The 22,529-nt window shown below is 39.2% G+C and overlaps 3 protein-coding genes and 1 pseudogene across 3 annotated transcripts; 3 read left to right on the forward strand and 1 right to left on the reverse strand.

Annotated features, from left to right (window-relative positions):
* Positions 1-2,280: 2,280 nt before the first annotated feature.
* On the forward strand, positions 2,281-4,089 carry LOC137980772 (uncharacterized). The gene is made up of 2 exons (XM_068828198.1): positions 2,281-3,028; positions 3,506-4,089. Exons 1-2 carry the CDS (start codon positions 2,281-2,283, stop codon positions 4,087-4,089), a joined length of 1,332 nt encoding a protein of 443 aa, XP_068684299.1.
* A 623-nt stretch (positions 4,090-4,712) lies between these two features.
* LOC137979803 (uncharacterized) lies at positions 4,713-6,230 on the reverse strand (annotated as a pseudogene).
* Positions 6,231-8,852: 2,622 nt separating this feature from the next.
* Positions 8,853-9,866, forward strand: LOC137979953 (uncharacterized). Its single transcript, XM_068827276.1, has one exon. The coding sequence runs from the start codon at positions 8,853-8,855 to the stop codon at positions 9,864-9,866; it is 1,014 nt and encodes a 337-aa protein (XP_068683377.1).
* Positions 9,867-12,965: 3,099 nt separating this feature from the next.
* On the forward strand, positions 12,966-14,555 carry LOC137980091 (uncharacterized). The gene is made up of 4 exons (XM_068827444.1): positions 12,966-12,987; positions 13,125-13,291; positions 13,473-13,711; positions 13,823-14,555. The coding sequence occupies exons 1-4, from the start codon at positions 12,966-12,968 to the stop codon at positions 14,553-14,555; spliced, it is 1,161 nt and encodes a 386-aa protein (XP_068683545.1).
* Positions 14,556-22,529: the final 7,974 nt, after the last annotated feature.

Here is a 22,529-nt window from a genome sequence, read left to right on the forward strand (position 1 = left end):
CTCCAATCAGGTCCCCCGTCACATGATTGTCACCGCCCCCTTATTTTCGCGTTCCACAATGGGCTTTAGAATTTGTTCTAGGTGACAAGCATGTAAAGCGCTTGTACTGCTGTGGAACAAAGAGGCACACAAATAGACAGAAAATTGACCAGTGCGCGGCCAAGAAATTCTCTCCCTTCCCAATTCATCTCTATACCTCATTTCATGAAATTTGCCTGTTGACTTGAAATGTGAAAGTGCTGGGTGAGACCACGAGCACCTTTTTTTGCATTAACGGAGTAGCTTGGTCGGGGAGACAAACTACGTGACCTCCTAAATTGAGACTTCAGTAAAAGGTACCCTGATGGGTCAAGTTTGGTGCCGCTGTAAGGAAAATCATGGTCGGGATAATTGGGCTGATCATTTGTCATAAAAAATTTGCCAATATTAAAATACCGACTAACCGCTAAAGTACCCACATTTAACTTATTTTTGTCATCAGCAGACAACGCTACCATTCCGTCAACAAGCATTTCTGAAAGTTCACCGATAAAGTTGACTTGAGCACAAGTGAAATGAAAATCTTTGTGCTCTTTCAAGGAAAGGTAATTTCTTTTCGGTGGAAGTTTTGCTTCAACAAGCCCAGTGTATCTGCTGGCAGCTTTCCCGTTTTTTTGTGGTGTTAGGAGGAGGCGCCTGATACTTGATTTTGAGATCTTTTTCAGTTCAGGGATTGCCTGGAGGACATGTCGGCGAATCTTTTCTATGCTGACTCCATGACAATAATCGGTATCTTCCCTGCGCCAATTATGCACAGCAGCAGAGAGCTAGCCAATATACTCCTTCAAAACAGCTACAATCTCCGGAAACTTACTTGACACTGAGGGTCTTCCCAAGCTGACACCTATATTATTGACAAAAAAATTGATTGAAATTAGGATAAATGCACGAATCTACAATATCATTTTTGTGCATGTTCAGTACAAAAAGTAAACAGAACGCACTGGTTACAAACATACATACACACATACATACATCTTTATTTGATAATGCAGGTTACAGAGAATGGGCAAGACCTAAGTCCTGATGTGGACCTGCCTTACTACAGTCATTAAACAGATTTTAATATTTAGAATAAAAGGATAAAAATTCACATAGAAGGAATATACAATAAATATATGAACCATAACATGTCATATATATGTATGTATAAGCACTTAGTTGACAGTCTTACAGACCTGACGAGCATGGAGACTCTGTCGAAAATTCTGAACTTTCAGCTTCAAAAATCGTTAGTGTGGAGAACCTCATTATCTATAACAAAGAGTAAAGTACGTTACTTAACTTGGTCAAAAGCTCATTCAAAACATTAAAAGGGAGACACGTTTTATGTCGGAAAAAAACAAGCGGCTGTAGAGGAAATGAGATATCTAACCTTGAGTTAATTCTTCCTCTGAACTGTAGTTGAACATCCAAGTGTCGTCCTCCATTATGAAATTTTTCACTTACAAATGAATTATGTGGACAGGATGAAAGGTTAAATTGTCTGATCTTGTCAAAAATACATCTGGTACTGAGATGGTGATAATGTTGATGCATTCACAAATCACGCAAGTTTGCATGTCATGATCTGTTCCCCTTTTTGCAATTGTGGCAAGGCCTGCAAATTGTCACGTGGGTATCAGGGGCCCCGTTGTTCGAGGCCTGGTTAGCGCTAACTTTTGCTTAAGAATCATCATAACATACATACATACATACATACTTAATTGACCTCTCCCCATAGGGGCTTTTCAGGGCCAATGAATCAACGAAACAACAGAACACAACAACTACAACTGTTAAGAATCCCAACTGGCCGGAGGCAAACCAGTTGGCTATTTACAAGTGCAGCTGGGAAGTTGAACCAGGGACTACCAGGAACAAATTTAGCGAGTGGTCAGTGCGGGTCTTGAACCCGGGATCTCCGGATCTCAAGGCAAGCGCCCTAACCACTGGGCCACACTGCCTCCACAGCCCCTAAGAAATAACCTATAAGGGCCTGTTTACATGGAGGTGGGGGACCCCAGGTAGGTGAGGTAACCCGCCTAGGTGGGGTAACCCGCCTCTCCATATAATCTCTCATTTTTATTTTATCATGTTTACATGATAGGTGGGGTAACCCGCCTAGGCGGGTTGCCCGGTCTGCCAGGTAGGGTAACCCTGTCAGCCGGGGTCGCATTTTGCCATGTAAACGACTCAAGGTGGGGTAACCCGCCTAGCCGGGGTCGTGTTCATGCGCGCCAAAATTTGAAGCAGAACAATATGGCCGCCCACGCTTACAAACCCGGCGAGCTTTTTCGCCGGCTTCATCTGGATAACGTGCAACAGAGCGAAGAAAATCAAGCATATTCTGGGATTGTGAGTGAAGAAGATCCGATGGAGTCCCACACATCCACTGTCAACAACTTTACTTTGCCTAGTCGGCCGTCGATAGCACAAGCAGCGCAAGGCAAGAGAAAAGCCTCTGAGAACAAAGAACAGTCAACAGCCCCTAAGAAAACCAAGAAGAACCCTAAAAACAAGGCATGGAGCGCTGATCGAGTTGAACTTCTTTTGAGATACCTAAAAGACTTCAAAACGAAGTGCGACTTTAATGGAATCGATTTCGAGGCCGACCTGGCCTCTATGTATACGGAGATACGTCGGTGTATGGCTGCCGATTTTCCAGAAGAATTTGGTCCCGAGGTTGTTACTGAGCCTATAAAACCGCTCAAAGAAATGAGTGAGAAAGAATACGAAGCCTTCAAAAAACACAGAGATAGTGAAAGAACTCATTTAAAAAAAGGGTACGATAGAGTGAAAGAAAAGATTCGAAACGTGAGGCAAGATTTCCGCACAGCAGTGAACAAGGGAACAAGAAGTGGTAGTGGGAAAATTGTTCAAGAAAATTTCGATCTGTTGTCTGAAATATGGGGTGGCTCGCCAGCTACCACGTCCCTTTCCTTTGGAATTGATGCAGACACATTAGGAACAGACATCAGCTCGGAAATACATAATGAAACGCTAGAAGGTTAGTGTTATTAAAAAAGTTAAATCTTCATTTTTATATTTATTCATTTATTTATTTATTTATCTATCTATTTATTACAATATATGGCTAAAAGGCCAAATGATAATTTTTAAAGGAGTCCTAAACCCCATGGCCATATAAAAACAGATTTTAACCTTTGAATCTCCAATATCAACATACAAATTTAACAGTCATCTTCTCTTATTGTTCTACTTGGGGTACTATTTTGAAAGATGAAAACAAATTTTCTATCATTAGTAATGATTCCCATGATATTCATTGCCTGAGTGAGTGCTGCATGTTGAATGGATATTATGAAGAGTTATTGGCTGTTGATCACAACTGGGGCAAGAGGCCTGTTCATACTTTTGTTGATTTATGGCAAGTGATGAAAATGACTATTATTTTAGAAAGAAGAAATAATTATTCTGTAAGACAGTTCTTTTACCTCCAATTATTCAATTTTACAAATTGTAGATGCATCAACTGTAGAGTCAACTGATTCCTCCAGTGAAAGCCTATCTGCAGAAACCCCAGTACTATCCCCAGGTCAGAAAAAAAGTAAAGGTGTCTCTCTCTCCAACATCCCCAAGTTGGTTGACAATAAGAGAAGGCATATGGAGAAAACACTGTCCCAGGCGCAACGAGACCAGCTGTTGATGAATACTGCTAAAGAAGATCTTCTCATGAAGAAAGAAATGATGGAGTCATTTCAACAATCAAACAAGACATTGGAAGAGTCCATATCAAAGATGACCATGTGTTTAACATCTCTTGGAGATGGAATTGCCAGTGGGATGCAAATGTTGGCAATGGCTCTCTCTGGTCAACCCCAGAATAATGTTCCTCAAGTTTCCCACCCACATTTCAATACATACAGTGGCTTTGCATCCCCACCTTCATATGGCAACAACAATTATTGTACCCCATTAACCAGACGTTCTGTACCCTCCCAGTTCAGCAGAATTGGTAGTGAGGAAGTGATGCAGTCCATCAATGAGCAAGGACCAATTCTAGGGCCTACTCGTACACTATTAGAAGATGAAAGCTTTCAGCTCTGATGATTACATAACAGTGATATCCTAGATGAACAAAAAGACATTTGTTGTGTTACAGGTCCCTTTAAAGATTTGATATTTAATCTATATGATTTCCAGTACATATTCATATTAATATATATGAGGAATGTAAACATTATTATTTAAGCGTTTAAATGTTATTTAAATGCATCTTTAATTGCAAGGTGTTATAACTCCAACATTTGGGCTAGTTAAGCTGTTCTATAAAGCAACAACAAGATAAATCCAGACAACTTGCATTTGTTCGAGTATATTTTAACAGTTTATTAAATCCAAGTAAAATAACAACACAATGAACTAAACAGCCATGAAAACTATCGAGTTTGCCTCTGGAACAAGAACAAAAGAAATTATTTAATTAGACAATACCACCAGGAAAATTAATGAAATAACAAAACAAACACTACAACTGATTTCTATAATAGACAGGTGGAGTGAGTTCCTATAAAACTGTGCTTTCAAGTATAAAAAAAAGGAACAGAGTTACAACTCTATGGTTGTACAATGGGAATATGTGTACCATCTACGCACCCAAAGGATTATGTTTTAGTTTAAGTGGAACGATCTTGATTCCACTAGTTAGCTTGCTGTTCTGTTATTAAAACCTCACAAGTTTTATGTGATTATGACTACATTCACTCAGAAAGGAATCTGTTTATTTTAGATAGCAGTATAAGCTAAATAAACAAATCAGTGAGGAATGTGTTCCTTGTAGAAGGATGTGATTATGTTTCTCACATAAGCTCCCTCAGCAGTGTTGAAAGAATATAACCGGTCTGGTGCATTTTCAGGTTGTGCCAGTCTATCACGTGCCATTTGCTGTGCAACAACATCATCCTCTACATTCATGCCCTGCAACTCACAAATGTTGTGAAGTACAAAACAGGCATAAATAATGCTGGGGATAACATTCAATCCCATGTCATTTCTTTTGTTTAAGATTTGCCATCTTGCTTTAAGACGGCCATAGGCACACTCTATTGGGTTTCTAGCACTCCTAAGCATGTTATTAAAGATAACCTCTTCATTTGTGCGAGTATTGGGGAATTCCTTCATGCAGTATGGAAGTAGGGGGTAAGCAGGATCCCCCAACAATGTAACAGGTATGTTTTCGTAGCCTGGTAAAATTTCTTTATAACACATAGGAAGTCTTTCCTCTCTTAAAAGTCTGTTTATTCTCGAATTACCAAAGACTCTTCCATCATGCACACTCCCTGGCCATTTCACGTCGACGTCTAAAAATAGCCCTTTCCAGTCACAAACTCCTTGAACATTCAAGGTGTATTTCAGTTTATAACTAAAATAGTCATGAGGATTCTCGCTTGGTTGTGCAATGGGAATATGTGTACCATCTACGCATCCAAAGGCCTGTGGAAAACCATATTTATTTTCCATGCCATCAATAAGTTCCTTCATTTCTTGAACGGTATTGGGCAATTTTATGTATCTTGGACCTAAACATCAGTAATAATGTTGCATACTTTTCGAACAACTACGGAGACTGTGCAATGCGCAACTCCAAATGCATTTGCTGTCATTGTGAGAGAGCCTTGATCCTTCAAAAAGTATAGGGTAATGGCAAGTTGCTTTTCCACTGACAACACATCAAGTCCTCTTGGACTCCTACCAGGTTGAAGAAAGGGTCGCAATTCGTCTGCTACGGACATAAAAACCGCACGATTCATCCTTAAGTTCTTCTTCCACTCCCTTTCTGGCAAAATTCCATTGAACAAGTTGAGCCACCACTGTTCTGTCCTCCCCGAACTTCTCCACATTCTACCTCGACGGTTAATTCTTCTTCGGATGCGTAGAAGTCGTGCAACACTAGCATTGTATTGTTGCGTTGCCTGAGCAGTTAACTGCCTTTGGCGGAAGCTTTGTATCATCAAAAGTGACAGTAAAAAGCCGCAGCATTGAAATGCTGCAGCGAGAGCAGATAATAAACAGAAAAGAACACTGACCGCCAAAATGCGTCGTTCGTCCGCCATTATCTTTGTTTACATGCCTAGCGACCACGCAACAATGTCTGGTAACGTCACCCCAGGACCCCGGGGTTACAAGTTTGCATGTAAACGCGGGCCATTTTTCGACCACGGCTAGGCGGGTTACCTCACCTACCTGGGGTCCCCCACCTCCATGTAAACAGGCCCTAAGTTTGCTATGGTATTTAACGCCGGTTAGCGCTAACCATGCTTCGAGCAACCCTTCCAAAAGACAATTGACCTATTAAAGCACGGCCTTAAACATCTTTTGGACGGGGTCTGATTTAGGGAGTACTGTGAAATTTTGCCGCAGTTTAATTTACAGGGTCACTCAACAACAACAGTTCATTTTGTTTTCTAGAGTTGTTATAATATCATAAAATTATACTACATATTCTTCGGAAAACACAATTATTACGGCATTATTGCTAGATTTAAGCGTGTAAAATGATCATCGTTTTCAGAAACAAATTGCTTGTCAAGAAGTTACCAAATTATTTATGATATCTTTTTCCTACATCGTCACACGCGAGAGGCTTTTATAGGGTTAGCGTGCATCATACAAGTTCTCAGCTCACGGTATACAGCTTTGTATTATTATTCATTTTAATGCTAATAACTAAGAGTAATTTTACCGAGGACTTTCTCTGGAGCATTGCAATAACATCGGCAATAAAATAGAAAATGCAGTTCATTATTAATCTGACACCATTCTAAAGCTCCTTCCAGCTACCGTCAATGGCCTCTTTAGTTTGCAATATCGTCGCATGAGACGATGTACGACAGTAGAAGCAAAGTTGTGGAAGTGCTTGCTTGCAGTAGACCACATAAAGTGGGAATACCAATCTCGGCTATATCAGGGTATAATTCTACAAGATGTGCAATATCCTCACTTTCTAGTTTAATTTCCTTCACACACAGAGCAAATACACCATGCTTCTCTAGCATATAAAGTATCGCATCAATACCGATCATACAGTTGGCTAATGCAAGAAAATGCAAAGAAGGGAAGGATGCCTGTTCAACTCCTACATTAGTCAATTTGTAACATCTGGAAACATTCAGAATGCCTAACATTGGAAAACTTTTTGTGATACACACTAAAAGGCGATCATCTAATAATGTCTCACTCAAGTTAAGTTCTACAATTTTGGATGCTCCAATGAGTGGGTGTCAAGATATTTCGACCTCAATTCCAGTCATGTTCAAAATTTTTAGCTCAGCACAGCAGTGTACAATTTCGCAAAATGTTTCCCATGTTGTTTTGGCGCAGCTCAAATCTATAGACTGGAATAAGCGAGGTCTCCACTTAATGACTTGGAAGAAGCTGTCCACTGTCTCTTTAAACGAATTTCTGGGACTTATCTCCAAAAATTCCTCTTCCCCTGCATACTTTATCAAACTTTTGTCGTAAGCCACTTTGCGCCAAGCTTTACACACCAGTGATGCTGTTGTCCAAATAAATTTGTAAGGTAAGTAAGAAAAGCGATAAAAAACGACGTTTCGATCTCTCTGAGATCATTTTCAAGTACCGTATTTACCCGTGTATACGTCGATCCCATGTATAAGTCGACCCCCCATTTTTGATGGCAAAAAAAGCAATTTCTTAATTTCTTTGCTAAATGTTCATGGGATATTAATCTTGCATTCTTCGATTTCTGGAACTGTGGGTTCACAAATAATAAAGGGCCTCAAGCGCTTAATAGTTTTGTTGTTCAGCGGTTGTTGTACATGTATGTGCGGGCATTTTGTCCTTGAATTTCGAAAAAGTTCTCAGAAAATAGAACATGTAAACCTCAAACTAACCTGTTTCGTTGTTCAAGTAAAAAGGGCTTTAGAGGATAAGCACAACATCACAGAAGCAGGAGTCAATCTTTGAAAATAACTTCAAAAACGATGCGAAATGTGCAAGGTTTAATTGGTGCTTGACTTATAATTTCTCACATGGCAAACGAAACAAAACTCATAAACCAAACAATACAAAGTTTGCAAAAGCATTTAAATCATCCAGGTTTGTATAAAGAATAAAAAACAATCATTACCAACCAGCATTTTCAGGCAACACGAGTGACGATCATGCTTGCACGCAAACACGAGGAATTATGCCAGGTTACTAAGCCGTTGAAGGAACGCGTTTTATTTGAAGAAACAAGAATGTTTTTTAGAGCTTTCCACCTTTGGAAAACAACAATTTCCAGTGTCTATTTCATATTTGTGCTTGTGAGTATCTTCAACATTTAAAGTAAAACAAATCCTTTTCATTTCAACTGGAATTGCTTAATTACATTCATTTTGAAGTCTTTCGTCATTCATTTTGAAGTATTTCGTCCACTGCGTTCGTTATGCCCAACGACCACATTATGATGTTTATTTTGAATAAATTATTTAGCTGGAACTTGGCTCAAAATCTTTGACCCATGTATAAGTCGAGGGCGATTTTTGGAGCTTCTTTTGAGGCCATAAAAGGTCGACTTATACACGGGTAAATACGGTAGTAAAAGAAGCGAATAAAATCTGCATATATAAGTACAAATTAAGACGTGAGAATGTCCAAAGATAAAATATGTAAATACAAGCGCTAAAATGTAAGTGTTAAAATATTATATAAATAACTTGCACGGATTAAATCTACATGACTGTTGGTTAAAACGCTAAAGCGTGAGTGTTAAGATACCAAAACGCTATAAAGAACTATATAAATAACTTCGCACAGATTGAATCTGACTAATCTAAATTGAATCTGAACAAATCGATGGTCTTGCTATGGGTTCGCCACTTGGACCCCTGATGGCCAACACATTTATGTGCAGTATTGAAGATCGACTTCAGGACCAAGGGAAATTACCCGAGTTCTACAAACGCTATGTGGATGACACATTAAGCATAATGCCCAACGTCGAAACAGCAAAATCATTCCTTTCTGTTCTGAACGAGATCCATCCATCGGTTAGCTTCACCATGGAACTTGGCGAACACGGTAAACTTCCCTTCCTGGGAACGGAGATTCGGAAATGCAATGGTTGCTTGGAGACAAGGGTATACAGAAAACCAACTGACACCGGATTATTGCTGCATTACAAGAGCCACGTCGATGTTAGATACAAGAAGTCATTGCTAAAAACAATGCTGGATCGTGCCTTTAAATTGTCATCTACCTGGAAACTGTTCCACCTGGAATGTGACCGTCTCACACAAACGTTCTCCCGACTTCAGTACCCAGCCCAACTGCTGCAATCGACCATCAGTAATTTTGTCACCAAGAAAGTTTCCGACGAGGCAATTTCCACACGAGCATGTAACGTGAATGAAGCGCCTGTCAGAATAGTGTTACCTTTCAAAGATCAGAGATCGGCTAATTCAGCGCGAAGGCAACTTGGGGAACTGGGCCGAAAAATTGGAATTGATATTCACGCCGTGTATACAAGCCGTAAGATTGGACACCATATCAAACCGAAAGAAAAGAAGCCGCCTATCATAAACCAGCAACGCGTTGTTTACCATTACAAGTGTGGTTTGTGCGATGCAAACTATGTCGGGTATACGTGCCGACACCTCTATCAGCGCGTCGAGGAACACATGAAAGGATCGTCTTCAATCGGGAATCACATTAAAGAGCAACATGGAACAGTCTCGAGTGACATATATCGTGACTTTAAGATCTTGAGAAAGTGCGAAAGTAAATTCGATTGCCTCATCTACGAAATGCTTTTTATAAAGGAGCTTAAACCAACTTTGAACAAACAGTCAGATTCAATCCGTGCGAAGTTATTTATATAGTTCTTTAGAGCGTTTTGGTATCTTAACACTCACGCTTTAGCGTTTTAACCAACAGTCATGTAGATTTAATCCGTGCAAGTTATTTATATAATATTTTAACACTTACATTTTAGCGCTTGTATTTACATATTTTATCTTTGGACATTCTCACGTCTTAATTTGTACTTATATCAGGGTTTTTGTTAGGGGCGGGACACCGGGACCTTTACTCGGCTATTTTAATTTTTGTCCCGGCTATTTCACGCACAAGTTGTACTAAACTCCTGTGGAGATTATGGTCAACCGGTAATGTTAACTTTCAACGTAAAATAAATAAAACTTTGTGTTGGTTCTGTGCTCTGGATATTTCTTTCTTTGTGATAAATGTTGTGCACGTGCAGCTGATTTGGAGTTCGTGACTTCAGACGCTATGAAACAAAACAAACTCATTCATCGGCACTCCCAAAGTTCTTCATCGAAGTATCGAATAACCTCCTTTCGTGAGTAAATCTGTCAAAAATAAACAGTGTTGCAAAGCCTGGAAGCCTCGCGAGAAAAGAAACGCGTCTTTCCGTCAGTGTTTCTCCTGGTGTTGCATCACATAACCGCAATAAATACAGCTTGTTCCATCGCTACAGTTCAGTCTAGCCTTTGCTCTCGAGGGAAAACGGTCAAACAGTAGTTCTCATCTTTGTGACAACGTTACGTGACATATCTACTTTGGTGGGCTTGCACAGCAGCAAATGAAGCGGAAAATAAATCAGTACTTCACTCAGAGGTAAGCTGTTTTCTTTATAGTTAAAATGTAATTAGTTGTTACATCTCACGCCGCTTCGGCGAGATCATAAAGTCGATAAAATTGCGTTGCTATATTTAGTCTGACGTTGTTTTAATTTAATACCCGCAAGGTTTTCTAATTTTCCTTAAGGTTTTTTTGGTCTAACAAGCTAAGATATGCATGTCCTGTTGTGATCCAATTGTTTCTCATTCAACACCATTTTATAGACAGTTTGTATACAGGTTTGCACGTAAAACTAAATTTAGAAAACGTGCGCGGCGAAGCGAATCCAACTTGCTTACATTATTAGTTTCTACTTTCACAAGAAGTCGGCAACAAATATTCGTATCATAGGAAATCTGCAGCATAAAAGTGGAGCTTGTATTATGATATAACATGATACTTTAAGAATTCATCCAGGTTTAGTGGAAATACTCGGAGACAAAAGTTTTAAGTTTTAAGTTTTAAAACGCACACGCGCTAATTCAATTACATCGAAATGAAGCGTGAATTATTAATTCATTGCATCAGAGAATTGTAAACCAGAATGTAGCGATTAAACGAAAACAGCGTTAAATGTTGCTGTATGTTCGTTATGTTATAAAAAAGGGTTGCAACTTTTTCACGGAAAAAAAGTCTCCGATTATTTATGGCAAGAATGCGGAAACAAATTAGGCACGCGAGACAAGCGGGCTGCAAAGGCGAAACCCCCTAGTTTCTCTTTGTTTTTTTTTTTTTTTGAACGGGTACAGAGGCTTTTAATGTACTTTCTGTCTTTCCTTTCTCATTCCACAAAAAAGAACATGTCCTTACCTTTTAAATATAAATTAAATTGCAGGCCGACACCGAACAAAACGTCTGTTCCGCAATGCGAAACACCTGTGGTTAATGTACTGTCGGCTACAACCGTTGAAGAACCTACCACCAGTCAGTCATCTAATCCTCAGCCTAGTGAGAGCGTTTCTCTTCAACAAATGCTTACGGAAGATTCAGGGGCCAACACATCACGTGCACCCTCTAGCAGGTCCACTACAACGAAGCCTAGTGTGCCCGATATCAATGCTACCCGCGAAATGATCAATGATCTATTTTCAGCAGATGAAGTTGTGCACAGTTTTTACCATTGCACTAAAACTACATGCAACTACCAGAAGGAGAAAGGAAAGAAAAAATTTGACCATGCATGGATCTTTCGCCGCGATTTAACTTACGATGCAACAACAGGGCTGTGGTGGTTGCTTTTCATTAAAGAGAAGGGTATGTACTGTCTACTCTGCCGACTTGACCAGGCGAAAAGTAAGCACAATAAGAGTGCATCATATGGAATGGAACCCGCTGTACGTTTCCAGACCTCAGCACTTGTGGAACACTGCCGTGGACAGAAACACCAAGATTCAATTGCTGCAGAAATGCTTAAGAGGACCTCGATTTTTCAAGAAAAACTTGACGAGCGTAACCTCCACAGGCATGAGATTTTGTATAGCGCTTTCATGTCGTTGTACTGGCAAGTTCAGCATGGCATTGCGTACCGAAACTTCCCCTCCATGTTGAAGATGATGCGGGCGATAGGACTGGAAAAGCTGGAGCACTTCCAACACGAATCACTGTGGTCAGTAAGAGGAATTCTCACGAAGATGGGCAGAGTGATAAAAGAAAAGATCACAAAAGCTGCAAAAGAAGCGAAGTGTTATGGCCTAATGGTGGACGATGTTACTGATATTCAAGTGAAAGAACAAAACATCATTTTCATCCAGTATGTGGAAAATGCAAATGTGCAAATCCGCTTTTTAGCTGTCAAAGATCTTATGGAGGATGCTGCGTCACCGAACGCCCAAACCATCACTGACAACATTAAAGAAGAACTGGCTAACAATGACCTTCAGGTACAAAAATTCCTGAGCTTGGCTTCTGATGGGGCTTCAGTAATGGTTGGCAAGAATAATGGCGTATCAGCATTGCTCAAAAGGGATAACCCAAGACTGGTCAACGTACATTGTATCTGCCACAGACTTGCATTGGCTTGTGGGGACTCTAACAACGAGGTGGAGTACATGCTCACCATAGAACGCCTACTGGTGCAGCTGTACAAGTGGCTCGAAAACTCCTGTGTGAAGACGGCAGCATATCTTAAGATGCAATTAAGGCTTCGAGACATGCAACTTCCCGCTGATGAGTCTAAGAGACACAAGATTGGTCACAAACTCCAACGGGCTTGCAGAACACGGTGGCTGTCCACAGACAAAGCGGTGCTGGGAGTTTGGCAGGACTACACTGCAATTCTTTTAACGCTCAATGCTGACGAGTTTCGAAATGATGCAACTGCCATCGGCCTACTATCACAGATGAAGACCGTGAAATTCATAGGTAAAAAATGAGTTTTTTATTTGGTGTTAAAAAGGGCCTGGGTATGTACTTGAAAGACTGTTAAATTCTGATGGGTTTATCGAAAAGTCCAGTAAACTGAATGATTGAACATCATTATTTTGCTTCTATTTCTGTAGGAAGTATTTATATCCTCAAGATGATTCTTCCTATCCTAACAACAATCAGCAAATGCTTCCAAGCTGGTGTAGTTTCATTTGCCAAGATTGTTCCTACACTTCAGTATGCCAAGGAACAACTCAAGCAGATTGCTACTAACGAGACACCCATCGCTGTACTAAAACAGGTACAATGTTTTATTTTACCTGTAATGTCAGGTATTATTTACAATGTAATTTTATTAGTTGTCAAGTGAAAACAGTGTGGAAACGTGTATATTTCTTGGTAATCATAACAGTTACCGACATATAATTTATAAATTAAATTATCAATTGAGTCATCAGATTTTCTGTCATTCTTCATTACAGGACTTGCAACCTGAAGGACGACTCCAACTTGTTTTAAAGGACTTAAGAGCAAGAGACCAGCCAGACCAGTCACTGCCAACATCTCACCAAGAAACTCAACTCAAAAGCTTCTTGAAGAAGTATGTCGATGCCCTGACTGAAAACATTGACGCTCGGTTTCAAGAGTCCTCCCCCGTACTTGATTCCTTCAAGATATTTGATTTACTTTCTGTTCCTGCAAAAACCGATGATGGCTTCAGGTATTGCCTACTTTTGGTACTTTCATATCATGGTTGTAGCATTAAACAAGTTAGACTGCTGCTCGGTTTATGCTGTTTAATGCATTGTTTTACGATTTCTTTTTCTTAAAGTGAATATGGCTCCAACATGATTAAGAAGCTGGCGGACCATTATTTCCCAGGGCCTCAGCATACAGAAGACCACCAACAGCTTCTTGTGGAATGGCAAAAGGCAAAATATGACCTGCTGCAGTGGAAGGAAAATGATCTACCACAAGCTATTCGTCAGGGTGAAGGTTCAATTACGGCTACTGACTGGTGCCTATCCAAGCTAATGCAGCCACCCTATAGATCCCACTATCCCATGCTGTCATTCATAGCTGAAGTTTGTCTGAGTTGCCCAGTCAGTAATGCTTGGCCTGAGAGGGGAGCCAGTGTCCTGAAATGGCAGAAGAATAGGTTGCGGTCACGAATCAAAAATGATTTGCTAAACCCCTTGCTGCACGTTTCTATCAATGGCCCAAAACAACAGTCAAAGGAGTTGCCATCCTTAATCTGTGAAGTGGTTGCAGAGTGGCTGAAAGAAAAGGATAGAAGAAAGCTTAAAAAGCTTCCTCCCAACTCAGCTACTGTGGCCTCATCTTCCTTGCCAACTACAGCAGCAGTACCAGAACATCCACCACCACTTGATGAAGCCACTCCACATGATCTGGATTTGCCATCCTCCATGGAAGTTGATGATTCACAAAACATCAATAGTGAACCAAACGTAGACGCATATGTTGCTGCTCTCCAGCTTGAATGCGATGAGAAAAGCCACAATATGGAAGATTCTGACTATGAATCAGACTATTTCTCTGATTAGTTATAAAGTATTAAGTATAGAATGATAATTCATTGCTCTGAGTTGTTGTCTAAGGTTAAATCACGCCTAAAATGAATGCATTTCAGAATTTCTTTGCCAAAAGTTGATTTCTCTTTAGAGAAGAAATAAATTATTAGTTAAAATTTTTTGTGAATTCTGTTTGTGAATTAAAAACAAGATAAACACCAGTAATTTGACACACATTACAAGCATGCAGAAAGATACAGTATAGATTACTGAAGCTGAAGAGTATGTGTTGTAGGAGTATTATAGATTTATACCATGTCTATTTCACAACTGTTAATAAAAATAAATATTAAAATTGTGAACAAGTCAAAGTTGTCATTTATTGGCTAAGCATTTTGGTATGTGATCCATACTAAAAGTTGCATGTTTCATAGTAACGAATGCCTCATTATATCACCTAATATAAGAACAGAAAGTGTGCAAAAGTAGGCTAAAATGCACCCATTTGGCCCTAAAATTTAAAAATTTTCCCGGGGGAGGTCCCCCGGACCCCCCCAGTGGGAGGGGGCGACCCCCTCCCACACCTACCCCCACTTGCCACAAAGTGGCAAGTAATGGCGGCATAGCCGCCATTTTGGTCCCTCCTACTTGGGAAAAGGTCCCTGTTATTACAAATCTTAACAAAAACCCTGTTATATATGCAGATTTTATTCGCTTCTTTTACTACTTGAAAATGATCTCAGAGAGATCGAAACGTTGTTTTTTATCGCCATTTTTTATTCTGAAATGTGTTTCAAAAAAACTACTTATAAGTAAGAAAAGACTTGAAGTATAATACTCTGGGGCAAAACAACCATTTGCGACCAAATTTCCAGCCCGTAAATTTTAAAGATGTTTAGAGGATATTGTGACTTTAATACGACTTGTTATTAAAGATGCCTTTCTAGGTGGGAAACTCCTAATCAGGGAGTTACCTACAATTACCTAATTATGATATCCTTTTCCTATATAGTCACACGCAAGAAAGGTTTTTAGAGGGTTAGCGTGCATCATGCAAGTTGTAGCTCACGGTATACAGCTTTTTATTGTGGTAAAGAGGTGCCTTGATGGTGCTTGTTTCTGATTAATCAGATGTAGCAATAATCCATATATTTTTTTAAAATCTAACTTTCCTAAACGGCAACATCCAAAGCATCTCCAAAAGGATGACCTTGTCCGTGTATTTGAAAACCAAGATTGGTCTGAGGCCCAAACTGTGGCAAAAAACGACTGCTTTAAAGGAGAGGTGAGACGTTTTGTTTTTCGAAGATTCATATAATTATAAAATATATTTTGTGGAATCACAGGGAGACTTGTCCAATGCTTTCATTTACAAGCTGAACTGTGATGTACAGTAACCAGGTGTTTTAATATATGTTAATGGTATGCTTAATTTTGTTAAATATTTTGTATTGTGATAAAGGAATACCATTATCACATGGTTTACACAATTTACTGTCTTGTTCCTTTTCTTTTTCTTGCCAATACCCTATATTAGCATAGTAATCTGAGGGAAGGGTTGAGGGAATTCAGGATGGCGTATATCAGTATTTACAAAAAGTAATTTACTTTTTATAGGTAACGTTGGTGAGCGAAAGGGTACTGAGGTATAAATACCTGAAAGAACATGCCGAAAAAGGCAGCTGCGATGAAGTACCCAGCTGTGAACAGAAGGCTTTAGATCTCCTTAGAAAAGAAAAATCAAAGGAAGAAAGTAAGATCTACTTGCAGGGTAGTGATGACGAGGCCTGCAGCAAAGACGAAGACAGTGCCTTTCCTGATCTTCAGGATGTTGTGAGTATGCATTTTAGTAGTTTCTCTATCACCTTAGAATTGTAGAACTATTAACCGTTAAATATAATCGTTCACCCTTAGTTTTTTCATAACACAATACCGACCTGGAAAGATATTGCCTATATTGAAAATTTTATCGCGTGCATGTTGCTATCTTGTCGAACTATTGGAAAACGCATTCAGATAAATATTTGCTAGTTCTCAGTGAATAAATAATTGCTTTCATGGCGAAAGTACGCACCAAATGTTCACATAATTTTACATTGGCCACCATATTCTTGCCCTTTCGAGGGACAAAAATGTGGTTTCTTCATGCTGAGCCCCATATTAAATTTTGCGGAAGTGGAAGATCACATAGACCTAATAGTACAAGGGTTTTATGAAGTTTCATTCAAATCATTAAAAGATAAAGACCTCTCCTTTTAGGGTAGTGATGAGGAAACAACTACTAAAGACAATGAAAGTAACTATCCTGACCCGGCACATGATTTCGTGAGTATCCATTTTAGTCAATCTCTTATTAGTATACCTCAAACATTTCACGTGAAGGAAAATCGTCCATTTAGATACTTTTATTGAGTTTAAGATGCAATTTTGTTGTTTTAATGCAAATGCAGTACTATTATAAAGATACATTCTGACCGCAATAATAGAACTCTGAAATCAGAAAAATCACTTTCAGCATCAAGTGCTGCGCAGGTCCAGATGTAGTGCCGTGAAAAGTCAGAAATCACTGACTATTGTATTTAGATATTTCGCATGTGGGTGTGGATTTAGCGTCTCTATTTCTCGCCCTATTTGAAATTCTTGTCATTTAGCAATTGAAAATAGAACCTAAAGAAAAAAAAAGGATTTTGTGGTCTACACCTAAATGACACCTCTTGGTCTATCTTGTTGCCTTTATGCAGGAAAAAATATGGGGCGAGGACGAAATTGACGATGTACTGGAAAAGCTGAGGTTTGAGGATACTTTGAAAGAACTTCGTAAAAATCAAGAAAAACTATTGGAAAATCAGAACGCGATTCAAAAGTCGCTAACCGCCATAGCAGCGCTCTTGAACAAGAGACTTCAGAAGAGAAAACAAGCCCTGCAAGTTGTGACCTTGCCTTCAGTTACACCAGGCCCAGCTCACTGAGTGATTCAGAGACCCCATTGTCATGGGAAGATTCCACTGCCCCATTAGTCAGCCGCGCGTCAACCCCTCCAGTTACTCCTCCTTCGTCCCAGATGGCACCTTTAAACCATTCAAACTCCACTGGCGTCGAAGAAAATCCATGTTTCTCGGGTGCTCTTTATAACCAAAGTCCACCAAACATTATGAGTAACGAGGACCCCCGAATAGAAAGTATACCTTCTTCGCCTGCCACCTACAAAGGGCCAGAGTTCTCCCATGATTTCAGTACACGTTTTTCTACTAGCACAGGGCAAATGGGTGGACGTCTCTGTTCCTCGGCGGGTACTCCTAATAACTCTAGTTCATCCAACCTAACGAATGAGGGGGTCACCCCAGCAGAATATACGCATCCTTTACTTGCCACCTACAATGGGCCAATTTCGCGCGATTTGATAAATTTGGCTGCTGCCAACTCAACAAATTGCAAAACTTTTGTTTTCAAATTAATGGATGGTATGTTTAATAAGCAGGAACTGGCCAGTTCTAGTTTGAGTGGGGGTGTTAGAAAATATAAAGGAGTCACATCTATTAAACAAACTCTGTCTCCCAGCAGAATGAAAAACATTTTCAAAGCAGCCAAACTACGTTATCCCACTGAATTTGCAAAGTTAGCCAATACTCCTGAGTTTAGAGAAGCCATCAATATGAAATGTCGCAAAACAGTGTTCAAAGCAGACACAAACTGATCCCTTTACTGTACTTCAAAGGGTACTCACGAAAGATGTGAGAGTACAATTTTAATCCCATTGTCCCATTCAATTTGTTCAAACCACATTTCCAGTGGCAAAAATGTGTGGCCTAGTCTAATAGTTAAATCAAGTTCCTATTTGACCCATTCAGGGCCCTCTTTTCAAACGATTCTAGTTTTCCATGGTTCTATAGATTTTTGTGCGTGACAATGTTGCTTTAACTTGACCCCTGAAAGGTATCAAAAGGTGTCAACTATGTTTGTTACTGCTATGCATGTAAAGATTTTCTGCATTTTACATTAATTACTTTGGTATTCAAAGATCTGTGATTTACTTTTGAGTTCTCGGCGTGGTAAGTGCGTACTCGAGTTACGTATGATTGTTGCATTGCGGTGAGTGTGTGACAAGCCGAAATATCGTAGACTTGTGTTACGCTCCTACATTTATTTGTGACGAGCCGGTTCAAGCACAAGCGCATGGAAAAACAGTTTTACTTCGCGATTTCTTGGGGAAGAAAGGAATGAATAAAGCAGTTTTTATCCGTTTCTGAAAATGTGCAGTTTTTTGTGAGAACTTGGCTTTTCTCAATGTAAGCAAACCTTGCGTGGCCAAGACCTGACAGGCACAATTCGTGGGTTTCAATTAAAAAAAAAAAAAAAAAGAAAAACAGTTGAAAGCCTCTTTAATAGCTTTTAGGTCAATTCACTTGCAATCAATTTAAAAGCTTGCCTGACTCTCAGATGGTCCGAACTGCCGGCTGCCCCGAGGCTAAATGAGTAACACGGTTTAATTGATTTCGACCACGACTGTTGGTTGTGGATGTTCACTTCCTATTTGCTACTTTTTCGCTGATGTTTTCATTGTCTCCAAAGATTCTTCTCTTACGCGTTTTTGGTTAACAGAAACCCTAGCTAGTAAAGGCCATTTTGAGATATCGTACATAAATACAGTTTAATTATCACGCTGTCTTTCGAATAATCGGCTGTTTCTTCTCTTGACAAATTTGATTCTTGTCTGGTCGTGTCAAGGGAAATAGAGACAATTGTTCAAAGACGTAACCTTCAATTTGGATGAAAGAAGACACATGTACAAAACAGAGAAGGTATAATAAGAGCAATTTTTATAAAAGTGACGACACATTTGAAATTAAATTTGCAAGACATGTTTCGGTCGTGCAACGACCATCTTCAGTTGAAAGTAGAATTAATTTGAAGTTACATTTGAATTTATAATATGAATTTAAGTTACATTTGAATTTATAATTTGCTAAACAAAACTTCTTTAAATAAGCAATTATATCATGTTAATTTAACTCTCTCGTTCTAATCAACATGTTCCATTGTACACTCTTTTTTGTTACCTTTGGCTATTTTGTTAGATTCCCAATTTATTTCACGTTGTTATTAACCGGTATCTTTGTTTAGCATATTATAAATTCAAATGTAACTTCAAATTAATTCTACTTTCAACTGAAGATGGTCGTTGCACGATTGAAACATGTCTTGCAAATTTAATTTCAAATGTGTCGTCACTTTTATAAAAAAAATTGTTTACCACAGCCACAGATATGCGACCCGTTGCCGATGTTCAGCCTATCGGAAAAAATTGGCACCCGATTGATCGAAATCGGTGTTACCCCATTCCGAAATTTGGACGCATTCCCTTAGTGTTTTAGCTACCCTTCCCACCAGCACAGAGGATTCAAGCATAGTGCAGCGATCAGTTAAAGTAAATGGAAAGTGGGAACAGAAACAATTCCATCGACCAGGTCTAATTGACCTCTATACCACCTTTATGGATGGTGTAGATGTGTCTGACCAAAGAACCGTTGCATATGCTTGACTAATGAAGGGAGCAGTCTGGTGTTATAAAGTGTTCTTTTACATGATAGAGATGTGTATATCAAATGCACACATTCTCCACACAAAGTCCCCAAATCATTCCAGTGAAAGAGCTTTGGAGTTTAAAGAGGAGCTTGTCAGTGCATTAGTTCAAGGAAAGTGCTTTCGAAAGGACACAGGATTCGTGCAGGCTCCTGTTGCTATCCCTGACATAAGATTCAATCAGGATCATTTCCATTACCCTGTGATCAATGATACACGGTCAACTTGCAAAGTCCATGTGCAGAGAGTTAAGACAATATACAGCTCTGCTATTTGTGGTGTTAGAACGTGCCCTGTGCCTTGTTTTGAAAGGTACCACACACTGCAGAACTACTTTTATGATGATGAAAGTCGTGATGGCCCCCAGCGGCTAAAAGAAGGGAGAGGGAGGCCATATCAAAAAGGAAGAAGATCTTTGAGAAATTAACTTTTTTGTGTCAAAGAGCTATAGTTATGTGCTGTTGAAGCACTTGACTTATGGTTGTATGATCCATAGACGAACTCTTTCCATGTTTTCAATATTTTTTATTACTTTGTGATGGGCAATTGCAAAACTGTTTTAAATTCTCACAGTAGGGTTTTATTGACCAAAATATGATTTCTTATCTCTTGAAACATTGTTAAAAGCTGATTAGGATTTAAAAGAAGAAGTCAAAAGTTGGAATGTTTTGCTAAGGGCTAGTGATTTCAAGGTTCACATAGAAATTTGCATATTTATGCAAATTATTCATGTAATGACGTCACAATTTTGATATATCCCATAATTTCTATAATTGATGTGAAAGTATATTTAATGCGCTCTCTAAATATATACAGTTTTATAGGGTTCTGGTGTAAAGAAAAAGCATGACAAGCATTCTTGTAATGTGTGCTCATTTTTGTCAAAAATAAATACCACCCCCCTTGGTATACAAAGGGTTAATGTCATCGAAACATAAAACAAGTTAGAGGAAAAAACTGAATGAATCACTCAAGGCTTCAAGTTTGACAATTATGTTTTAAAACAAAAATTGCCAGCTTCCGCTGATGAGGCAGAAACATCTTTATTGACTGTATACTCTGAGGCCTCGTCCTTCTGCTCTATCCTTAACATAGCCACACATGAATTATAAGACTTTAGTATATACTAAGCAGTTCTCAGGCTAAATGGAGTGCTCTCATTGGCTGATTTTTGGTTCGGATTTTATAGTATGGACCATTACCATGGAAACAGTCCATTTCCTTATTTTTCTCTCTCCCAGGAAATTACAGTACAATAACTTTTTTAGCGAATGCAATAACTATTTAGTTTTACACGTAAAAGGTTACCATTCAAAGTTTGCTGATGGCAGACAAAGATTACGAACATTTGCCAAGTGAATTTTACTATCCATATGGAAATGAGAAGAGTGAAGAGGCCAGCAAAAGGCAGGAAAAAATTGAAATGTTTCTTTAACCAGTCAAAAAGTACGAACACAACCAAGAAAACAACAACTGATGTGAACACTCTCCACCCTTACATGAAAACAACTGGCACAAGGAAAATGAGGAAAGCTTCCCTTTGGCCAACCTAGGTCACCTCCCGTTTTTCGAATATTCGCAGACAAAACAGAAAGAAAATAAACCTCACAAGCCTTTTAAATTTTGTGTTAAAAGTTGTTCAACTCATTTTTGCGATGTTCAGAAGTGCTTGCAAATTCCTTCCGTCACCAAAAATAGGGAAATTCCCTCTCATCTTTAACACTGCACTGGAAGTTGATCTGAATGAAACGACCAGAAGTGTCTGATCGCTTAAAGAAACTATGCCAATTAATAAACGACTTACTAACCTCACTTGCTCTGGACCATAATGGGAAATATTGACCCTCTGTCATTTTTGTATGGACCAAGTGCCACAACCTCGGGCCAATATTAAAGTAAATAAAGTAAATAGTTGTGCATGAATATGCTGATTCATCAATAAATTGCTCATAACACAAAGCCTTTAACAAACTGGTGTATTTAACACACTGGTTCGGATGTTTGGCATGCTGGCAGAGTGAACACACAGGTTTGATTAGCATAGACTTTAAAGGACTCGGCCCACTGCGAATGCTGAAGCTGAGCTGTCCGTACAAGTCAATTGGTGAACATGTTGCTTCAACTATTCACAGTTTCACAGAAAAGCAAAAGCAAATAAATGTAGCAAACAACTATTATTCAGCAATGTAGAAGAATCTCGCTATCACACACCACCAAATAATTTTCCTTCTGTCATAATTTCATGGCAAACTTGTGCAGTTGTACTTTAAAGTCATTGACGTAAACTCAGGTTGCTCATAGCTACCGAAAATGAAAAAAAAAGTGTTGATTTGTGACCAAGATGAAAATGGAATTCTGCCCATTTTATGACGTTGACTGCTGTCTGCATCCCACATAATAGTGACTCCTTAGAGAAGACAAAGAAGA

This window comes from Montipora foliosa, chromosome 12 (genome assembly GCF_036669935.1).
Source record: "Montipora foliosa isolate CH-2021 chromosome 12, ASM3666993v2, whole genome shotgun sequence".
Classification (NCBI taxonomy): Eukaryota; Metazoa; Cnidaria; class Anthozoa; order Scleractinia; family Acroporidae; genus Montipora; species Montipora foliosa.

Coding starts and splice junctions, on each gene's coding strand:
- LOC137980772 (XM_068828198.1), top strand. CDS start 2,281: ATGGCCGCCCACGCTTACAAACCCGGCGAGCTTTTTCGCCGGCTTCAT. Junction 3,029..3,505: donor ACATAATGAAACGCTAGAAG/GTTAGTGTTATT, acceptor TACAAATTGTAG/ATGCATCAACTGTAGAGTCA.
- LOC137979953 (XM_068827276.1), top strand. CDS start 8,853: ATGGGTTCGCCACTTGGACCCCTGATGGCCAACACATTTATGTGCAGT.
- LOC137980091 (XM_068827444.1), top strand. CDS start 12,966: ATGAAGACCGTGAAATTCATAG. Junction 12,988..13,124: donor GAAGACCGTGAAATTCATAG/GTAAAAAATGAG, acceptor CTATTTCTGTAG/GAAGTATTTATATCCTCAAG. Junction 13,292..13,472: donor CCATCGCTGTACTAAAACAG/GTACAATGTTTT, acceptor TCTTCATTACAG/GACTTGCAACCTGAAGGACG.